The 17,282-nt window shown below is 54.6% G+C and overlaps 1 protein-coding gene and 1 long non-coding RNA gene across 8 annotated transcripts in view; one reads left to right on the top strand and one right to left on the bottom strand.

Annotated features, from left to right (window-relative positions):
* The first annotated feature begins 9,478 nt into the window (after positions 1-9,478).
* Positions 9,479-17,282, top strand: part of Hdac7 (histone deacetylase 7) — a 37,815-nt gene continuing 30,011 nt past the window's right edge. For 2 of the 7 annotated variants that reach the window (XM_052748805.1, XM_052748799.1), the window contains exon 1: positions 9,479-9,692. In XM_052748805.1, coding sequence (XP_052604765.1) covers positions 9,674-9,692 — 19 coding nt within the window. In that variant the 5' untranslated portion in view covers positions 9,479-9,673. Of the gene's footprint in view, positions 9,693-9,802; positions 10,106-15,004; positions 15,414-17,282 lie in introns of those variants that run through there. The other 5 variants (XM_052748806.1, XM_052748800.1, XM_052748807.1 and 2 more) reach the window with 4 other exon arrangements.
* On the bottom strand, positions 13,593-17,264 carry LOC128117025 (uncharacterized). Its single transcript, XR_008220684.1, has 2 exons — positions 15,487-17,264; positions 13,593-13,923 (listed from the first exon to the last, which is right to left on the bottom strand). It is a non-coding gene; the product is annotated as an uncharacterized LOC128117025 (long non-coding RNA).

Below are 17,282 nucleotides of genomic sequence, written 5' to 3'. Positions count from 1 at the left end.
TATTGACTAATTAGCAACACATTTGCCATACAGAACATCCCACAGCATGTCTGGCTTGCTGGTCCTGGGCGTCTCCCTCTCTGTCTCCCTTCTTCTTCTTTCCTATTTATTCTCTCTGCCTGGCAGCCCCGCCTATCCCTCTCCTGCCTAGCTATTGGCCGTTCAGCTTTTTATCAGACCAATCAGGTGTCTTAGGCAGGCAAGGTGAAACAGCAACACATTGTTTCATAATTAAGCAAATGCAGCATAAACAAATGTAACACATCTCTGTGTAGTTAAATATTCCACAACACTCAGGCTATAGGCCAAGGTGTCAGTGATGACCCAGTGGATGTGAGTATCAAGCTCCCTGGAGATGGGAGCCAAGCAAAAAGCACCTACTAGATGTCTGTAGCTTCTCAGTGGCCAGCCTTCCCAAGGCAAAGCAGAGCAACACATTGGAAATTCCTTCAAGTCTGACTTGCTTCTGAGTTGGAGTTTAGCTTCCAGGAGTCTGTCCTGTGTTCAGGTCACAGGACCAGCCCAGCTTTCGCTCTCCTCACAGCTCACAGGTCAGTTCTCCGCCATTCCTCTCAAACCAGGTCCCGGCCCCCTTCAGGAGGTGTCTTTTCGCCTGTCTGGAGTTCTCTAGTCTCAGCCTACCTACAGGCTGGTTGAGGATGAGAGATGGAAGTGAGCTCACCTTGACCCTGAGCCTCCAAATACACTACTTGCATCTAGGTACATTTTGTGTTCCGCGCCTAACCTTCTCATCCTCTGATGGGGAATAGAAAGGGAGGAGGAAGAGGTGGCAGGGAGGAGCATGGGCACACCCCATCAGGCTGCCCTTCTCTGTCAGCTGTGCCCAGCTGAGCCACAGGAGGGCAGGGACTAGGCCCATCTGCCTGCCCTGCCTGCCCCTCCCTCCAGCCTGGCTGACTCCACCTTTCCCAGGTCCTGGCTGGGATCCTAAGGCTCCAGGCAAGTGGGGGAAGGGGGGCCACTCTTACTTTCCCAGCAACTGCCACTGCCTCTTCCTGTTTTGCTAAATCTCTGGCTCTGGACCCGAGGGGGAGGGGGACATTGCCTGGAGCTCCTGCCCCCCAAAGGTCAACCTGGTTCCCTTGGCCCTCTTAGCTGGTTATTTATAGCCCCCCCCAGGCCCCACTGAGGAACTGGCCCTCTCCCTCAAATGTCAGCAGCTGTGGCCATTGCCCCAGGGATGCAGCCAGATGCGCAGATCACTCCAGATGTGCAGTGCCACATTTTGGAGAAGAGGCCAGGGCCCTTCTGCAATTCATATGGTGTCCCCTGAGTCTGGCCCAGGCTCCTCTCAAGGCCAAGAAAAATCACTGAGTATCTCAGGAGCATCAGAAGTGTTGTACCATTTTTTTCTATTCCCCTCGCCTTGCTAGGCTCCCCTATGTCCCCCAGAAGGGTGTTAGGAGCCCAGACCCTACAGCCCCAACTGGATTCACTTGCAAAAATTAGGTCAGGACTCATCTGAGACTGAATCTGCAGAGACACAGGCTGAGGGAGGTGAGGAGACAAGAGACTTTCTTCTGTTCCTGATGCTGGCATCCACACTCCAGCCCTAGCAGAGCACAGCCTGCGTCAGGCTCTGTGCTGAGCACTGCATGTCCTGATCTCACAGCCTCCCAGCAGCCCTAATATGGCAGCACCACTGGCCCCGGTCTGCAGAGAGGGAGCCAAGGCTCCTCCAGGTTAGACGATATGCCTTACATACTGGGGAAGAGACCAACTGTAGCCCAGGACTCCAAATCTTTACCCTTAGCCACAGTGCAACACCTCCACGTCTTTCTGTTCCTCTACGTCTTCAAACACTCTAGAAAACTCTAGAGCCCTGACTACAGGGCTCTTGAAGGGAAGAGGAGTTGTCTATACCCAGCCTTCCCAGTCCTTTTACCCTGACCCCCTGGACCCAGCAAGAGAGCTCTGGCAGGGCAGAGACTGCTAGATTCACTGTTAAGCCTCCCTCCAATAACCAAGCCTGAGGGGCAGGTGAAAACAGAATCCCCTCCGTGATCCAGCCCACGATGGCCTCATAACCTGGTGGAACCCTTTCCAAAGGGGGACTCTGGGGTCTCTCAGGTCACTACTCTCTCTATAGCCCATGTTGACCTTGTTGGGCATTCTTCTGAGCTGCAGGTTCTCTTCCTAGACGGCACTGTACTCTCTTCAGGTGATGATGGCTTCCTCCATGGTAGATGGCAGCTTATCCAGCCTCTGTGTGGAAGAGCCTGGAGTGGTACCCTGGAGAAGTATGCCACACTGGGTGTTCCTGTGAGCAGATGAAGGGGAGAGTGAGGGAGTGTCTGCTTGGGTGAGGTATCTTAAAAGCTTAGCGTGGACACCCTTATTTTCACCCTAGCTTGGTGCTCATCAACCCCACTTATCCCTGACTTTAACTTCACGCTGTCCCTGCTGCCTCCTCTCCACGGACGTCCACAAACACAACTCAAATTCATTTTAGAAGACACTTCGAGGGGGAAAAGAGAGTGGACCCCGGGCCAAGACCTTCTCTCTTTTCTCCTGACATTCTGAGCCTTGAAATCCACGACCCCCAAAGAGGAGATCTGTACAGGACGGGCCCCTCCTCCAGCCAACAGAGCCGCTAGCAACAGAGGGTCACGCTGGGAGATATGACAAGGCCAATGTCAAGCGGGCCAGTGGGTGGACCACAGTGTCCCTGTAGGGGCCACTGGAGCGAGTAATTGCACACTGGATGCAGAAAGGCATTTTGCAACTCAGATGAATTTCTTCTCATGATTAGAGAATGGCCCAGTGGCTGCCTCGCTGACCTTAATCGCTGCTGGCACCGGTGGCTGGGGCCGGGCTGCTGGCCTGTGGAAGAAGTACTGACCTAGAAGGCAGAGCAGGGAACCTCTGCCTGCCCTATCACTTGTTAACCATGTCACTGCTGGCAAGCTCTCTCCCCCTGTGCCTCAGTTTCTTCGTCTGCAAGAAATGGCGTGGATTAGATCCGGGAACTCCAAACTAAACCCTCCAACACTCACAGTGACCTGAGAGTTTCAGAGCATACAAGGGGGCCTAGGAGTATTTCACAACTTTAAGGTCATGTCCAGCCAGGGGACTTGGTAGGTTAGATGACCTTATAAATCTCCTGTTGCTCAAAGAAGCAGATTCTAGTAAACACAATAGTCACACTATGAGGTTCTGCTGCTCTGGGACTGGCTTTATCAGAGGGCGGGCGGGTAGGAGATAATTTATTTTGTCATTATTCTTACCCACGATTATTATTTTATTGCTGCATTATTGCCTCCAGGATGGGGTGGTGCCTCATCTGCTCCTTGGTGAAGGAGGCCCTGGCCTCAGGGGTCCTGGCTCACCTCAGGGTTGGGGGTGGGGCTGAGAGAGCAGAGCAGGGAGGGGTGGGAAGGGCCTTCCCTGGTGGGTGGGTCCTCTTGGCAGGGGTGACTGGAGTTTGGCTAGATGCGCTTTGGCACCAATTTCTGGGCTGAGAGAGTCTCTTCCCCCACCCACCTTCCTCCCCCACTTTCCCAGCTTAGCTGCTGAGCCTGGGGACTGCCCCTTCCCGACTTCCTCCCTCCGGCTCTTGCCAACCTCATTCTTGAGCCTTGCTAATCTGTTTGCCACCCCTCAGCCTCCTAGCCTCGCCCTTGCACATGCCATTCTCCCTACCTGGAATGTCACCCCCCCCAGCACCCCTCCAACACCCCCCCCCACCCCCCCGCCCGGCTGCTCTCCTGCACTGATTCACACTTCTGGGCTCCATCACAACCCAGCTCAGCTCAGGACTGGCTTCCTTTCTCCAGGCTGCTTGTAGCTCTGGTCTCCTTGAGCCTCTCCTCTCTGCCACGTACTCTTTTACACTTGGGATCACAGAATGGGAAAACGGCTTTAGACTCGGAGAAAAGGAGCGATGATTCGAAGCGACCCACGCATGCGATTGAGGGGGAAACTGAGGCCAAAGAGGCTGTGACTGAGCCAAGATCATTCAGACCAAGAGATTTCAAATAGTTGGGCTTTGTAAGGGGCTTTCAAGTATGCTGTGTTTGTTTGGTTTCCTCGACACATTGTGATCAACAGGGATGTTTTTGTTTTTATGTTTAATGTCCTTTGTCTCCACATTCCAGTGTGTGTGTGTGTGTGTGTGTGTGTGTGTGTGTGTGTGTGTGTGTGTGTGTGGTTTATCCAGGAACTACAGTAAACATTTCTAACCACCCATACTCCACGGTGACAGACTCTGAAGCCTACTGTTCAAGCCACCCGAGGGAGGACACACATTGCAAGATGGTGGTGTGAATGTTTGCATATGTTATTCATGTGATTCCTGACACGTTGGGTGAAGTAGGTAGCCAAGATTTTGCTGTTTTACAGAGCGGGGGAACTGAGACGTAGGCAGCACCCAAGAAGTTCATGGCTGAACTCACCCAGAACTTACATTTCCCTAATCTCAGCCTAAAGCCCTAATATCCACAATGCTTCTCTCCCAGCTCTTGCTCTTTTTTTTATTTTTATTTATATTTATTTATTTGGTTTTTTCAAGACAAGGTTTTACTGTGTAAGGCTGTCCTGGAACTCGATTTTTAAACCAGACTGGCTTTGAACTCACAGCTATCCACCTGCCTCTGTCTCCTGAGTGCTGGGAATAAAGGTGTGTGCCACCACCGCCCGGTGGTTCCTTGAGCTCTTTGTTGGGGTCCTCAAGGGGTGACCTCTGCCAGTGTTTGCACTCATTTTCTCTTCACACCAGCTTGAAGAGACTCTGTCCCTGGCTTCCTGCCCCTCCCCATCCTGTCCCAGTGCTTTCTCCCTGTGTCCCCCACCACATTGCTGGCACACAGACACACATGCATGTTCAGAACTGCAGGTGTCTAGGGCAACAGACCACAAGAGAAACCACATCACCTCTGTTGACTCTGGAGGGAGGTGAAGGGGATGAGGGAAGAGACTGGGGTAGTTCTCAGCCTGAGCTAGTCCCCAGTCATCAGTCCTCCTAGCCTGGGCTATCTGGACCGGTAGCCATGGCTGTAGTGCCTTCCTAATCCACCCACTCAACTCCAGCCTAAAAACATGTAACACTTCTTGTCTCAGACCTTGAACTTCTAGAGTGGGGTCTGCCTGCATGCTTGCACTCCAAACCCACACCTGCCAACTTTACCCAGAATACTCACACAGCCTGTTGATCCTGCCTGTGCAATGTAACAGAGAAAGGTGGAGGACAGAGGTGGGTCCATATGTCTGGGTTCAGTGAGGCAGGAAACGGGTCATCTGGAGTGATATGCAGAGGTCAACAGAAACCTCAAGTAACCAGGCCACCCCGGAGCGGAAGACCCCGGCACAGCTTCTCTACTGTCTGGACCTGCCAGAGAAATGGCACGGCTCTGAATCAGGCACACTAGGGTCAAGCCGTTTGCTGGCTCTGTGGCGCCGGGAAAATCATTTCCTCTTTCTGAACTCGGGTCTGCTCACTAAACAATGGTGTGCTGGTGAGCCGTGAGTGAAAAGCATGTAGGAAACACAGAAGGTGTTCGATGAAGACTAAGCTACTTTCCTTCGCCCTCCTCTGCTCCTTCCCTTTATTTCTTCTCTTTGAGATTTCTTTTCATTTATGTGTGTATTCATGTGCGGAGTACCCTTAGAGGCCAAGAGAAGGTGTCTGAGCCCCTAGACCTGGTAGTTGTGAGCCACCTGGGGTCTGGGAACCGAACTCTGTCCTCTGCAAGGACGCTAAGCACTTTGAACTAGTGAACTCTCTCTCCGGCTCCTTATTCCTTTTTCTTTTACTTTGGGTACTTGTGTGTATGTGTGCCTGGTGCTTGGATGTGTGTGGGTGCATATGTATACAGGGGCCCGTATACACATACGCAGGTGCATGTGTATACAGGTGCTGGTACACCTATGTGCAGGAGCATGTGGAGGCCCGAGGTTGGCACAAATGTCTTTCTTAATTGCCCTGCCTGTTCCTTCTATTTCTTATTTTTAGTCCCAGGAAACTCTTTATTTGGAGTTGAGAACTTAACCTCCCCTGTTAATCTGAAAGCCCACAAACAGCTGGCATTTGATCCTCGGCTCAATCCCAGTTCCACTCAGTGCTGGACCCTGAGGTCCCCCGGGGGCCCTGGGGAATGAACACGCTCTGGTTGGCTGTGTGAGGCATGTGTGAGAGGAAGTGCAGGCTGGGGGAAGACTTGGAGCTGCAGTCAGCATGTGTGGAAGGCTGGGACAGGTGTGGTCCCTAGTGTCCTGACACTTAGACCCGTGGCCTTTCTGCAACCTGGAATCCTGGCCTTGAGTAGGCTCCCAACAGCACTTGTTCAATGAGCAAATGGCCTGTAACTTGTTGAGCAAATTCTGTCAGGTTTCCTCACATTAATGGGCCATATTTTGTTCATGAGCATAACAAAGATTATTAAGAATAAGGGATCTGGAGGCTGGAGAGATGGCTCAGTGGTTAAAGGCACTTGCTGTTCTTGCAGAGGACCTGGGTTCAGTTCCCAGCACCCACAGGGCAGCTCACAACCGCTGGTAGATTAACTCCAGTTATCTGAAAAAGTCCTGGCTCCAGGAAGGCTGGCAACCTCTACTGGTCTCTGTGGACACCAGGGACACAAGCGTGCATACATGCAGACCACAAACACTCATGTGCATAAGATAAAATCAACAAATCTTAAAAAAAATAATAAGCGACCTGATATCTGTCCGAAGGCTAGAATAGGGCTGATATTTGGTAAACACTTGGTAGAAGGTAGCTTACCAAGGCAAGAAGAAAAGGGAAGGGACAAAGAGGAGGACCTGTAGGCCCTAAGTCACAGGCAAACAGAAAGGGGCACCTGAAGGCTTTGTGTTGTCCAGAGAGTGAGGGGAGCTTCGAAGAACCCGAGGTGGATCCTATGGGGCCAGTCTCTTACACCAGGTGTCCAACTGAGCAGGCTGTAAGAAGTCCAGACGTGAGTTCTTCAGACACCTCCCCTGGTAACCACCCACCATAGCAAGAAGGAGGTAGCCTGCCTTTTTCTGTCATATCTCTAGGGGTTCCTGGAAGCTAACATATGCCACTAGGGAACATGGGTTAGAACTGGCTTGGGAAGCCGCTGTAGCGCAGGAGCTGTTGGAGTCATAGGTAAATCTGGCAGCAGCAGGAGAGACCCAGTTCAGCATCCCAGACACTTATTGTACATGATGTTTTCCTCTCTGCCTACACTTTGGGGGCAGTGAGTCTTGGTGTGTGCCGAAAGCCACAGGTTAGGTAGGCACTGTGAACCTAGACAGGCAGCCACCCATCTTTACTCCAATCACTCAGAAGTCAGTGGTTAGAGTAAAAAGAAAAGGCGGATTTGCAAACAAATACATGAATGTTGCACTTGCAGAAATCAAACAAGGAGATAAAAAACTTGAGCACTGTGACAGTCCCAGGAAAGGGAGACAGGTGCCCAGGGACGATGTATGGTTACAGGAGGAGGGAAGTAAAGAGAGAGAGACTGGCCGTCTGCTCTAATCAGTGGTTTTTCTGAAGGGCTGCAGGCCTAAGAGGAGTTTGGAAAGAGGGCTCAGTAGAAGGGCAAGCGTGTCTTGCAGAGATAATATGGCTAAATCACTGGACTGAAGGGTGCATCAGAGATGTCCAGCCGGAAGATGATCCTTGGAGGCCATGAACATGTGTCATCATTCAACCAAGGAACGCACTGAGTTTGAATTCTGTGCAAAGCACTGTGAGAAAGGCAGCCACGGCTGAGGGAGTACCTTCAAGCTTGGCGTCTTTTCTCAAATGCTTGTGAGGAAGACAACTAGACTAGATGGGTGAAGGTCAGTGTGGAGAGAAAAACCTATAGTGCTGGGGTGGAGTCCTTCAAGGAAAAGGAAAACCCTCTCGGCTATGGGAATCACGGAACATTTCAAAGGAGGTCGTACTGCGAAGTAAAGGGATGTCAACACGGGAGAAAGGGGGCAGAGGGCATTTGCTCTGTAGGGAGTGTCTCAGGTTAAGGCTAGGAAGTGGGTAAGTGTGAGGACGGAATGGGGAGCAGCTAGCAGACAGGGCTGGCTAAAGTAGTGATAACAGTCAATTCAGTTGAGGAACGTAGCAGGAAGCGCTGGGCAGGGATGCATGTGGTACCACATTGCAAGAGGCCATGGATGCTAAAGAGTTGGTGGTACACATGAATGGGTCGAGAGGGGTTAAAGTCAGCTGCTGAACATCAAGGGATGGACAGGTAGGGAGACCCGGCCTGTCACTGAAGCTGTTCAGCAGCATGGTGAAAGACTCAACTCATCTCTAGCTCTGTCTCCGTTACCCTTTCTAAAGATGCTGGGAGTTCCTAGGACTCAGTGAGTAGAATGTGATCAGAAAGAAGCTGCCTTTTCAGTGGCTGGGCACCTCAGATGCAGGGGAGCCCAGTGTTCCTGGTGGATGACCTCTCCCCGTCCCAGGTCCCAGTTTTCTGACCCAACAGATTGCTGGAGGCAACGGACTGATAAGCCAAGCCAGGCAGCGCAGTGGGAAGGTCCTCAGCCCCTGACCCTTGAATCTGACCTCCGTCGTCTAAGAAGAGACTGGGGGAGAGGCAGGGAGGGCTGTAGTGCAAAGCCAGTCCTCAGCTGAGTTTATTAGCTGAGGGAGGGCTGGAGGCGGCTGCATTCCGACTCACAGACTGGAACATTTCTGTGATCCACTGTAATGCACTGGGGGACACTGGGCACATTGCTGAAGTTTGACTCATAGGGACGGGCGGGAGGGGGTGCAAAGGGGGGTCATTGTGGAGGGAGAGGAGTGGAAGAGAGGAAGAGGAGAGGATGGAAGGAAATCCCTTGAGAAATGTCTTTGAAAAAAGAAAACTTTCAAAAACTGCACCACCCCCACCCCCTTTTTTTCTTTTAATAGGAACAGGCTGGACCCTTCAGCTCCCCTCGGCAGGCATGGGGGGGTTGCCACTGGGGTTGGACTGGGCAGTGATTCAAATCAGATCCTGAAGCGTTCCTGAGGCGAGTCCTGCTTGTGTGTGTGTGTGAGAGGGGTGGAACGGGGCGGGGGTGTCGTCTGGGATGCCTTGCTTGGGACCCTAAGCGTGTTCTGTGCCTCTGTATGGTGCAGCTCTCTTCTGGTAAACTTCCTATGTGCGTAGATGTGTGCACCGGAGTCCTTCCCCGAGGTGTAAATCACCCCGGCCTGTGTAAACATGGATGCACGCTCGTGTACGCTGTGTATGCACGGGTGCGTGCACTCAGGTATCTGGGTTTCCGGGAATTGTGCGCTGGGCGCAGCGCCGCGCGGCGGCCGGGGCTCGGCGGCCGCGCGCGGGTCCGGCAGCGTCCCGCGTTCCGGGTTCGGCGCTGCTTCCCGGGGCGGTGTGCCGCGCCCCACCGCGATCGGTGTCTGCCGCCAGCCTGTGTGCGGCTGAGCAAAGCCTGCCGGGGTGGTGTGTCCCAGGGCCGCGAGCGCCGGCCCCCCCCCCCCTCTCCCTCCCCTCCCCCTTGGCCCGCTCTCAGACTCAGATAAAGCATTTCCTTCCATTGTCATCCTACCCGGCCGGCCAGGCTGCCAGGGCCCTCCCCCTCCCGGCCCCCTCCCTTCCTCTCGCCGTCTCACAGTCGCTCTGCAGCCTCCGGCGACCGGGGGGGATGTGAGGCCGGCGGCGCCCCGGCCCCCCGCCCGCCATGAGCCCCCGGCTCTGAGGGCCCCGGCCCCTGGATGCACAGCCCCGGCGCGGGTGAGTACCGGGCGGCCGCCCCCGCCCCGCCCGCCCCGCCCTGCGCGCGGCACCCTGCGCCGCCCGCCCCGGGCTCCGGCAGCAGCGGCTGCGGCTGGGGCTCCGGCTGGTCCGGCTGGCCGGGTCCTCCGTGCGCGCCCGACCGCGCCCGCTCGGCGGTGCTTTGGCCCGCTCCGGGGCCCGGGGCTGGTTCCGGGGCCAGAGAACTCCGGCCTCCTGCGGGGTGCTCACATCCGCCTGCTCCGGGGCAGCGACAGGCCCCGGGGAGACTGTGGGAGGCCCGGGGCCGCCTGTGCATGGGCCGGGCGTCCCTTCACTCTCCTCCCGGGAATCCGGGAGGCACGGACGGCCGCCGAGGCCCGGGGAGGAGGCGGTGCTCCGTGGCGGAAGGTTTGGAAGCGGGAGGGCAAATGGTAGGACCCACTGAACTGCGGCCGGATTTGTGGGGCTGGACCTCAGCGCCCCCATCTCGCGTAGCTGGGCCGGGCCCTCCTTAGATCCAGTGGCCCGGGAAAACGACCCCTGGAGGGGTATTAGGCTGGGAGATTTCTCTGAGCATCAACCCTTAGCCTTGATCACCCATCGGAGTAAAGAGACACCTGTGCCCAACTGAGCTGTGAGGGTAGCACCCTGGAAGGTGTAGGAAAGTGAGGGCTGCGGGCTGTACACTGAGCGGTGGGAAGGTGGGAAGCTGAATGTGTGGCCCCCGGGTCTGTTAGTGCTGAGAACCGGGGCAAATCTGGCAGCTGAGCTGTCTTTCCACTACCACAAGTTCTCGGCCAGTAAGTTGGACGAAAACCTGGGTCCTGCAGGTCACTGAAGTGTGCCCCACTTCCTTCCCCACTGGCTGCCAGTTTGGGGCCCTTAACTGTCCTTGCTGGCTGTCCAGTATTCCCCAAAGCCTCCTGCATCTGGCGTTGGCTGGCTTGCTGCTTGCTGCTTAACGATCCCTTCCCACATCCCAACTCAGCATCTGCTCGAGGCCCAGCTCTGCCTGCCAATTTTCAGGGTGATAATAGGACATTGGCCCTCGGTGGCCCTGATGGGAGCGTGACTTCTGGAATCAGGAGAGAGTGCCCCAGACTTTTGCATAGACTTGTGGGACTTTGCTCAAATTCCTTGCCCCAGCCATTGGAGACCATGACTCTGCTTGGTTCCTCCCCTCTAACTTGTACTTAGGTGCCCCATTTCTTCCCAAGAGACTCCGGTAGGCTGCCATACATGCCTCCCCTCTATGCCAACCCTCTCCCACCTTCCCCGCCTCTTCTCCAGCCCCTGCTGATCATCCCTCCACTTTCCACCTCCTTGCTCCCTCATTTCCTTGACATCTCTGCTCAGTAACCAAGTCATTTTCTTCCTTACAGTCACTCCTGAGGGAAACTGAGGCACAAAGGGGTTCCACAGTGTGGTACCCAGATAAGGGAGGTTGGACCAAGTCCTGGACCCGCTGGGACTCGGGCTGGTCCTGGTCCCTCTGCCTTGAGTCCTCTGGTGTCCCTCCCAAGCTAGGAGCTCGGAGGAGCTGTGCTTTGGAAAGGTTGGGAACTGTGCACCTGAACTCTCTGTCACTCAGTCCGGCCCCTTGGGGGGGTATGTCTCTGCGTATCAGGGGCATAAGCTGAGATTTTGAGGCGGAGAAGGTTTTGCACCTAAACTGGTCACCCCACTTAAGCTCACTCTCCCCACAACTGACATCAAGCAGCGGGGATCCTAAGTCCCCTTTCCAGAGCTTGGAACCAGAGAGACTAACCCCAAATATCCAGTCAGTGTTCAGTAGGGAGTAGGGAGACAGGTGGGGAGTATTATGTCCTGGCTGTCACTTGTGGTGCCTGGTGGCTTAGTTGGGATGGGATGGGGAATGAGGACCCTTTCGTAGCTGTAGGCACACTTCCCAGGACTGGGGATATGAAAACCTGTGAAGCCCATCATCTCTTCTCTGCTTCCTTTCCTCCTGGCCTTCCTTTGGGAGCCAGTAGTTCGAAGCTGGTGGAGGCCTGAGAGAAAGATGAGCTGAAGCAAGACCCAGGGTCACCCAGCCAGGGGAATGGCACCAACCAGACCTTCTGCCTCTGCCAGGGCCCATTCTTGCCCAAACTCTTCCGTAGTGAGATGTGGTCTGGAGCCTCCAGAGGAGTATGGGGTATTGCAAGGCTTGAGGGCATGCCCCCCTGGCGGCGCCAGCTCCACGACTACACATTTGTATATGTTGGATTTGTTCGCTAGATGGGGCACTTCCTCTGGGGCAGGAAGCCTTGATTTCCTGTGTTGGGGGAGTAGAGACTAGGAGTGGGGGGCCCACGGGGCCATCCCTCATGTTGTTTGGAACCTCAGAAGGGCAGAGCTTTTGCTGGAGGCCGTTTCCCTAGTCCAGGGGAGGCAGGAAGGAGAGCTCTGGCTGGGAGGCCCAGGCTGAGGCTGGAGAAGGCTCTGGGTGCCCTGAGATGGGGGTGGGGAACCCAGCAGGAAGCATGGTCAGCAGGTGACCCCGCCGCCGCCGGGTATTGTGTCCCTTAGAATATTTGCCCTGTTTCTGTGGTAACGTTCCGTGGGGGCCTTAGGCCTTAGGGCTGCAGGAAGGTGCTCCAGACAGCCCTTTCCTTAGTGGCCCACGTACTGGGAGTCCCAGGGTCTAGCTACTCCCTAATCCTTTTTGGCTCTGTAGGACCAGGGCCTGGAAATCCAGACAAGTGGTCTGACCAAGCACTGACTGGGGGGGGGGGGGACTGAGTAGAGGCCCCACAGTATCTCTCCTGGCAGCCAAGGGAAGAGAAGTAGGCTGGATTTGGGGGAGGGCTCCAAGCAGATTGAAAACACCGACTTCAGCTTCTGCCTCCTCTCATCCGGATCTTTCTCTCCACGGCCTCCTGCAGTCAGTCATTCAAGGGGTGGTGGACAGAGAGCTGCCTGGGGCAAGGGGGTGGGGGTGGCAGAGGCAGGAGGGATGTTTTCATCCGCAGAGCATAGCTCCTTTGGTTCTGGACTTGTTCCCAGAGGCAAAATAAATTCAGGATAGCATCTGTTTAGTATGAGTCTCCATGTGATATGTGTGTATGCACTGGGTGTGTGGTGGGTGTCTGTGTTTGCCCAGGGCTGGATATGCCTATGTGGTGGTTCCGTGGCAATCTGTGATCCATGTGCTGGCTCTGTTGGGTGTTTGGGGGTGTGCACACATGTGGCACAGATGTGTGTCTTCTGTGTCTTAGGCACCTTTATAAGTTATGGCTCTGTGTGGGGTATACAGAGCCTGTGGGCAAGTTTTCGGGGATGTGAACCTATGTAGAAGCTGCTTTTTCACAGGTGTCCAGATGTTAACCTGTAAAGCGCTGTCCATGGGCTTCTCTTCTCTCTCTTTTCTCTCTCTCTCTTTCTTTCTCTCTTTCTTTCTTTCTTTCTTTCTTTCTTTCTTTCTTTCTTTCTCTCTCTCTCTCTCTCTCTCTCTCTCTCTCTCTCTCTCTCTTTCTTTCTTTCTTTCATTCTTTCTTTACGGCAAGGTTTCTCTGTGTAGCCCTAGCTGTCCTGGAACTAGCTCTGTAGACCAGGCGGCCTTGAACTCACGGAGATCCACCTGCCTCTGCCTCCTGAGTGCTGGGATTAAAGGTGTGTGCCACCATGTCCAGCTTCCTGTCCATGCCAGTTACTGGACCAGTTGCTTCAGGATCATGTGAAGGATGTGTAAAAACGTCCTCAGGCCCTATTCCCACCATCTCTCAGACTCTGCAGGAGTGGGGTGAGGAACCTGCATTTTTACTTGCTTGGTGGGGGATTCTGGTGCCAAGCTGTGCTGGAAAAGCACAGGCCTGGGCCAATCTTTTCATTTATTTTAATGGAGGAGACAGGCCTGCAGGTGTGTGGTGTGTTTGAGGTCACTGGGATATTTAGAGAAAGAACTCAGAAACCACCTAAGCCTCCTAAGGCTGCTCCATGATTTAATGCGGGGACCTGTGTGCACATTCGTGGCCAGCATGGTGAAGGGGGCAGGTGGTGCCGTCTGGTGGAGATGCTGCCTCAGAGTGGCACTGACTTTTCCTTTGGGCTTCCAGCCTTTCTGGTCTCATTGTTGTTACCCCGAAACTCTCGAGAATCACGCTGGCAGCCCGGGAACCTCATTTACCAAGCTGGTCACTCAACAGTTCATCCGTTTGTTACAGACTTGCAGAGCTCTGTGCCATGCACTGGGCACAGATGTGCAGTGAGCACAAAGGTATGCATCTGTTCTCGGGGTGCTACCACTCTATAGGAGACCAAGAAAGCATGGGCGGGAATGAAGAGGTGAATAGTTACACTTGGTGATAAGTCCTACGAAGGAAATGAACTGAGTGAAGCAATAAAAAAACAACAAGGTGGGACTTCCTTAGACAGGCCATGGGAGGTCTAAGTGACATCGACACCTTTTCTCCCCAGACTGGAAGTAAGTCTACAGAACCTGCTAAACCATGCTTGCAAGCTCCCTGAATCCAGCTGAGGGGTCTAAACTGAGCTCTAGCTGAGGGCTGGAACTGGACTGCCGGCCTGGTAGACAGCAGGCTCTTCTTTCCTCATGGAGGCCCCCCCCCCCCAGGTTGACAGAGGGGCAGAGAAGCAGGAGCAGCCAAATAGGGCTGGGGGAAGGTTAAGAACATGGCAGACTCTGTCAGGAGCTCCCAAGCACCGCCCATTCCTGACCCTCCCACCTCATTCCCTTCCTTCCCAACCTGGTACCCACTGTGCCTCCAGGTCTCTCCCCTCTGGGTATAGCTGACTGCCTCTATGGCCACTGGGATTTATTTATCAAGTTCAGGGTTACCAAGGAGAGGGGGCGGGTCAAGGCTCAGAGCCGATCAGGGTCTGGGGCTATAACAGAACCAGAAAAAAGAAGAGGGGATACGGGGAGGGGCCAGAAAGACCTGAGCTTAGGAGACACTCGCTCATGAGGAAGCTGCCCAGCAGTGCCTGGACCAGAAGAGCGTATAGGGAAGGCCTGAGCTTAGGAGGTTCTTCTATGCCCTCACATCTGCTCCCTGAGCTGGATGACTCTTAGACCAGAGGGGCAGAGGGGTCTGGTTCAAGCCACCTGCTCTACTTCCGCCAGAAGGAAGTACCCCCTTGGGCCCACCTGCAGGCCTGCCCCTACACCCGTCTCTCAAGAGGTTAACTTTCACATCAGCAATTTGGGCATAACCTTCCTGCTGTCAGCCAGCAGCCTTCAGATCTCTTCTCTCTCTCTCCTCAGTAGAGGGTTTTCCCTGGGAGACCCTGAGCTTCCCACTGGCACAAGAAAGTGCAGCCCCCGAGGGATTGGAGGAGCCTAGAAGGAAGAGAAGAGGTCTGCGTCCCTCCCCCTTTGCTTGGTCCTCTCTTCAAGCGCCTCAAGTGCCTTCATTCCTTGGCCCCTGCCTCCCAGCCTTGCCCTGCCCCAGCTGCAGGCTCCTATTGGGGGTGGGGGAGTGGAGGAGCAGATCGGACTCAGGGTCCCTACCCTATCCCCAGGCCACTTTCCTTCTCATATTGCCATGCAGAGATGGGAAACTTGAGCGGTCCGAAACTGTCTGGCTTCCACAGCAGGGAAGAACCAGGGAACTCCGTTCCCCTTGCCTTCCGCTTAGCTCCCTGCGGAGCCGGATCCCAAGGAGCCCACGCATTTTTCCTCCAGTAGTGCTCCAGTAGCCCTCAACCCAGAAGTCCGGTTCCCCTTCTGCAGCCCTCTGGATGGCAGGCAGGAGCAGGGCAGGCTGGGAGGTACAGGTTCGGAAAGAGTCGGGGTGGGGGAATTCGGAGACTGGGCTGTAACCGACTTGTTTTGCTTGCCCCCACAAACCTGCACGTCCGGGGCATCCGCTGCGCCCTCCGGGGCCTTCAGGTTGTAGAAGTGTTCTCAGAATGACAGACTGGTGCCACCGGGTTGGGGCAAGAGGGTGGGGGGGAAAGGGGGGGAGCCCCAGGCAAGGGGGAGCTGGAGGGTTAAAAATAGCAGCAGTCGGGTTTCGGTTAGCAAATGTGGAGGCGGGGAGCTGGAGGCGCGGCAAACGGGGCTGTGCTTCCCCTGGGTCCGGGAGTGAGTCACCGTGGAGAGCTGGTGAGGCAGCAGACTGAGCACCCTCACCCTGCCGCTCTGCACAGGGTTGCACGCAGGGAGCCCAGGGCTCAAAGGAGATAAAGCTCTGAGCCAGAAGGGCGCTGTGTGAAATGGAGAAGACCGAAGCCCAAGATCTGGGTTTGAATGCTAGTGGAGTAAGCTGTTGGGGGCTTGTGTGAGGATGCCGAGGCTTCAAAGTCTTGTTTGCTCCTGGCTTCCCCACCCCCCACCCCGAGTCGGGGAGTGTAAACTCTTGGTGGACTGACTCTAAAGCATCCCCTAGATGTCAGGTCGCATCACCCTGCGCCAGTGGCAAAACCCAGCAAGAGCAGGGACAAGAGGAAAGAATGGTTGGTCTGGGCTGAATCCCTCTTTCTCCAGCAACAGGCAAAGCTTGGGCACCTTCTTCTCTGTGACTCGGTTTCTTTATCGCTAATGTGAAAATAATTACGTTCTCAATCTCACAGAGTTTCTGTAGAGATGAAAGGAGATCGTGTACGTGACTTACGCCATGTCTAGTAGGAAACCGGTGCACGCCGAATACTCATCCTTATTATTGATGTTATTGTTCATATTTTTAAAGGTCAGAAATAGAGAATGTTGGAGACATGACAGAACGGGGCCCAGCCCCAGTTCACATCGAAAAACCAGGCCAAATTCCCTGCTCTAGATTCCTCCACCCTTGTGGGCCTGGAACAGCAGGAGTCTATCGCCAACAGTCACAGGGTGGACCCCTGCTTCTCTCTCGTCCACTCCCTTCCCAGAGAAGCAGGGTGAGGGAGGACCCCAGGCTTCATAGCCAGCTGGCTCGTCCAAGGGGCTGCCATGCCATGCTGGGCAGAGAGCCCCTTCATGGCCTCCTGTGTGGAGTACCTTACCAACATCTCCTGCTGGTGACCCTGGTGACTGACCTTTCCTTTAGCTTCCTCCCTGGCAGCCCTTAAGAGGAGGGTGAAGCAGAGGAGGGTCGGCAGCTCAGTGACATCAGCAGTATTCCCAGCACACTGGCCCTGGAGGAGACCTGAGGCATTGCTTTCAGGAAATATCATTATTCAGCTGACAGGCATTCATTAAGTAAGGCCTGACGTTGCCTAGCCTGGGCTCGGCCCTCAGCGTGATTCACAAGAGGCAAATGCCCAGAGCGTGTAGATAACACGGATTCCCTGATAGATATGGGGTCCGAGAATATGTGGAATCCTTGAAAGCCCTGTAACCCTAGTGGGCTGGAGACCCTTGGTCATGTGTTGACTTTGCTTCCAGGGTGTGCACATGGATGTGCGTGCACAGTGAATCGTTACCACAAGGGTACTTCTGCAGAAACAGACATACAGGGCGGCAGCTAATGGAAAGTAGCACATACTGCAGAGCTCTACCATGAGGGGGGGCCCTGGGCCCTCAGCACATGCCCTCCCGCTTTCTCACGTGCCCCTTAAAGCTGTCTTTTTTGCTGAAATGAGATTGCATGATGCATGCTGGGGTTTTTGGTTTTGTTTTGTTTTGTTTTGTTTTTTTCAGTCAGCAATCTCCACCTTCCTGTG

This window comes from Peromyscus californicus, unplaced genomic scaffold (genome assembly GCF_007827085.1).
Source record: "Peromyscus californicus insignis strain IS unplaced genomic scaffold, ASM782708v3 Scaffold_20__1_contigs__length_68692818, whole genome shotgun sequence".
Classification (NCBI taxonomy): Eukaryota; Metazoa; Chordata; class Mammalia; order Rodentia; family Cricetidae; genus Peromyscus; species Peromyscus californicus.
Note: the sequence above shows the minus strand (reverse complement) of the source record. Positions and strands in the feature narration are given on the sequence as shown.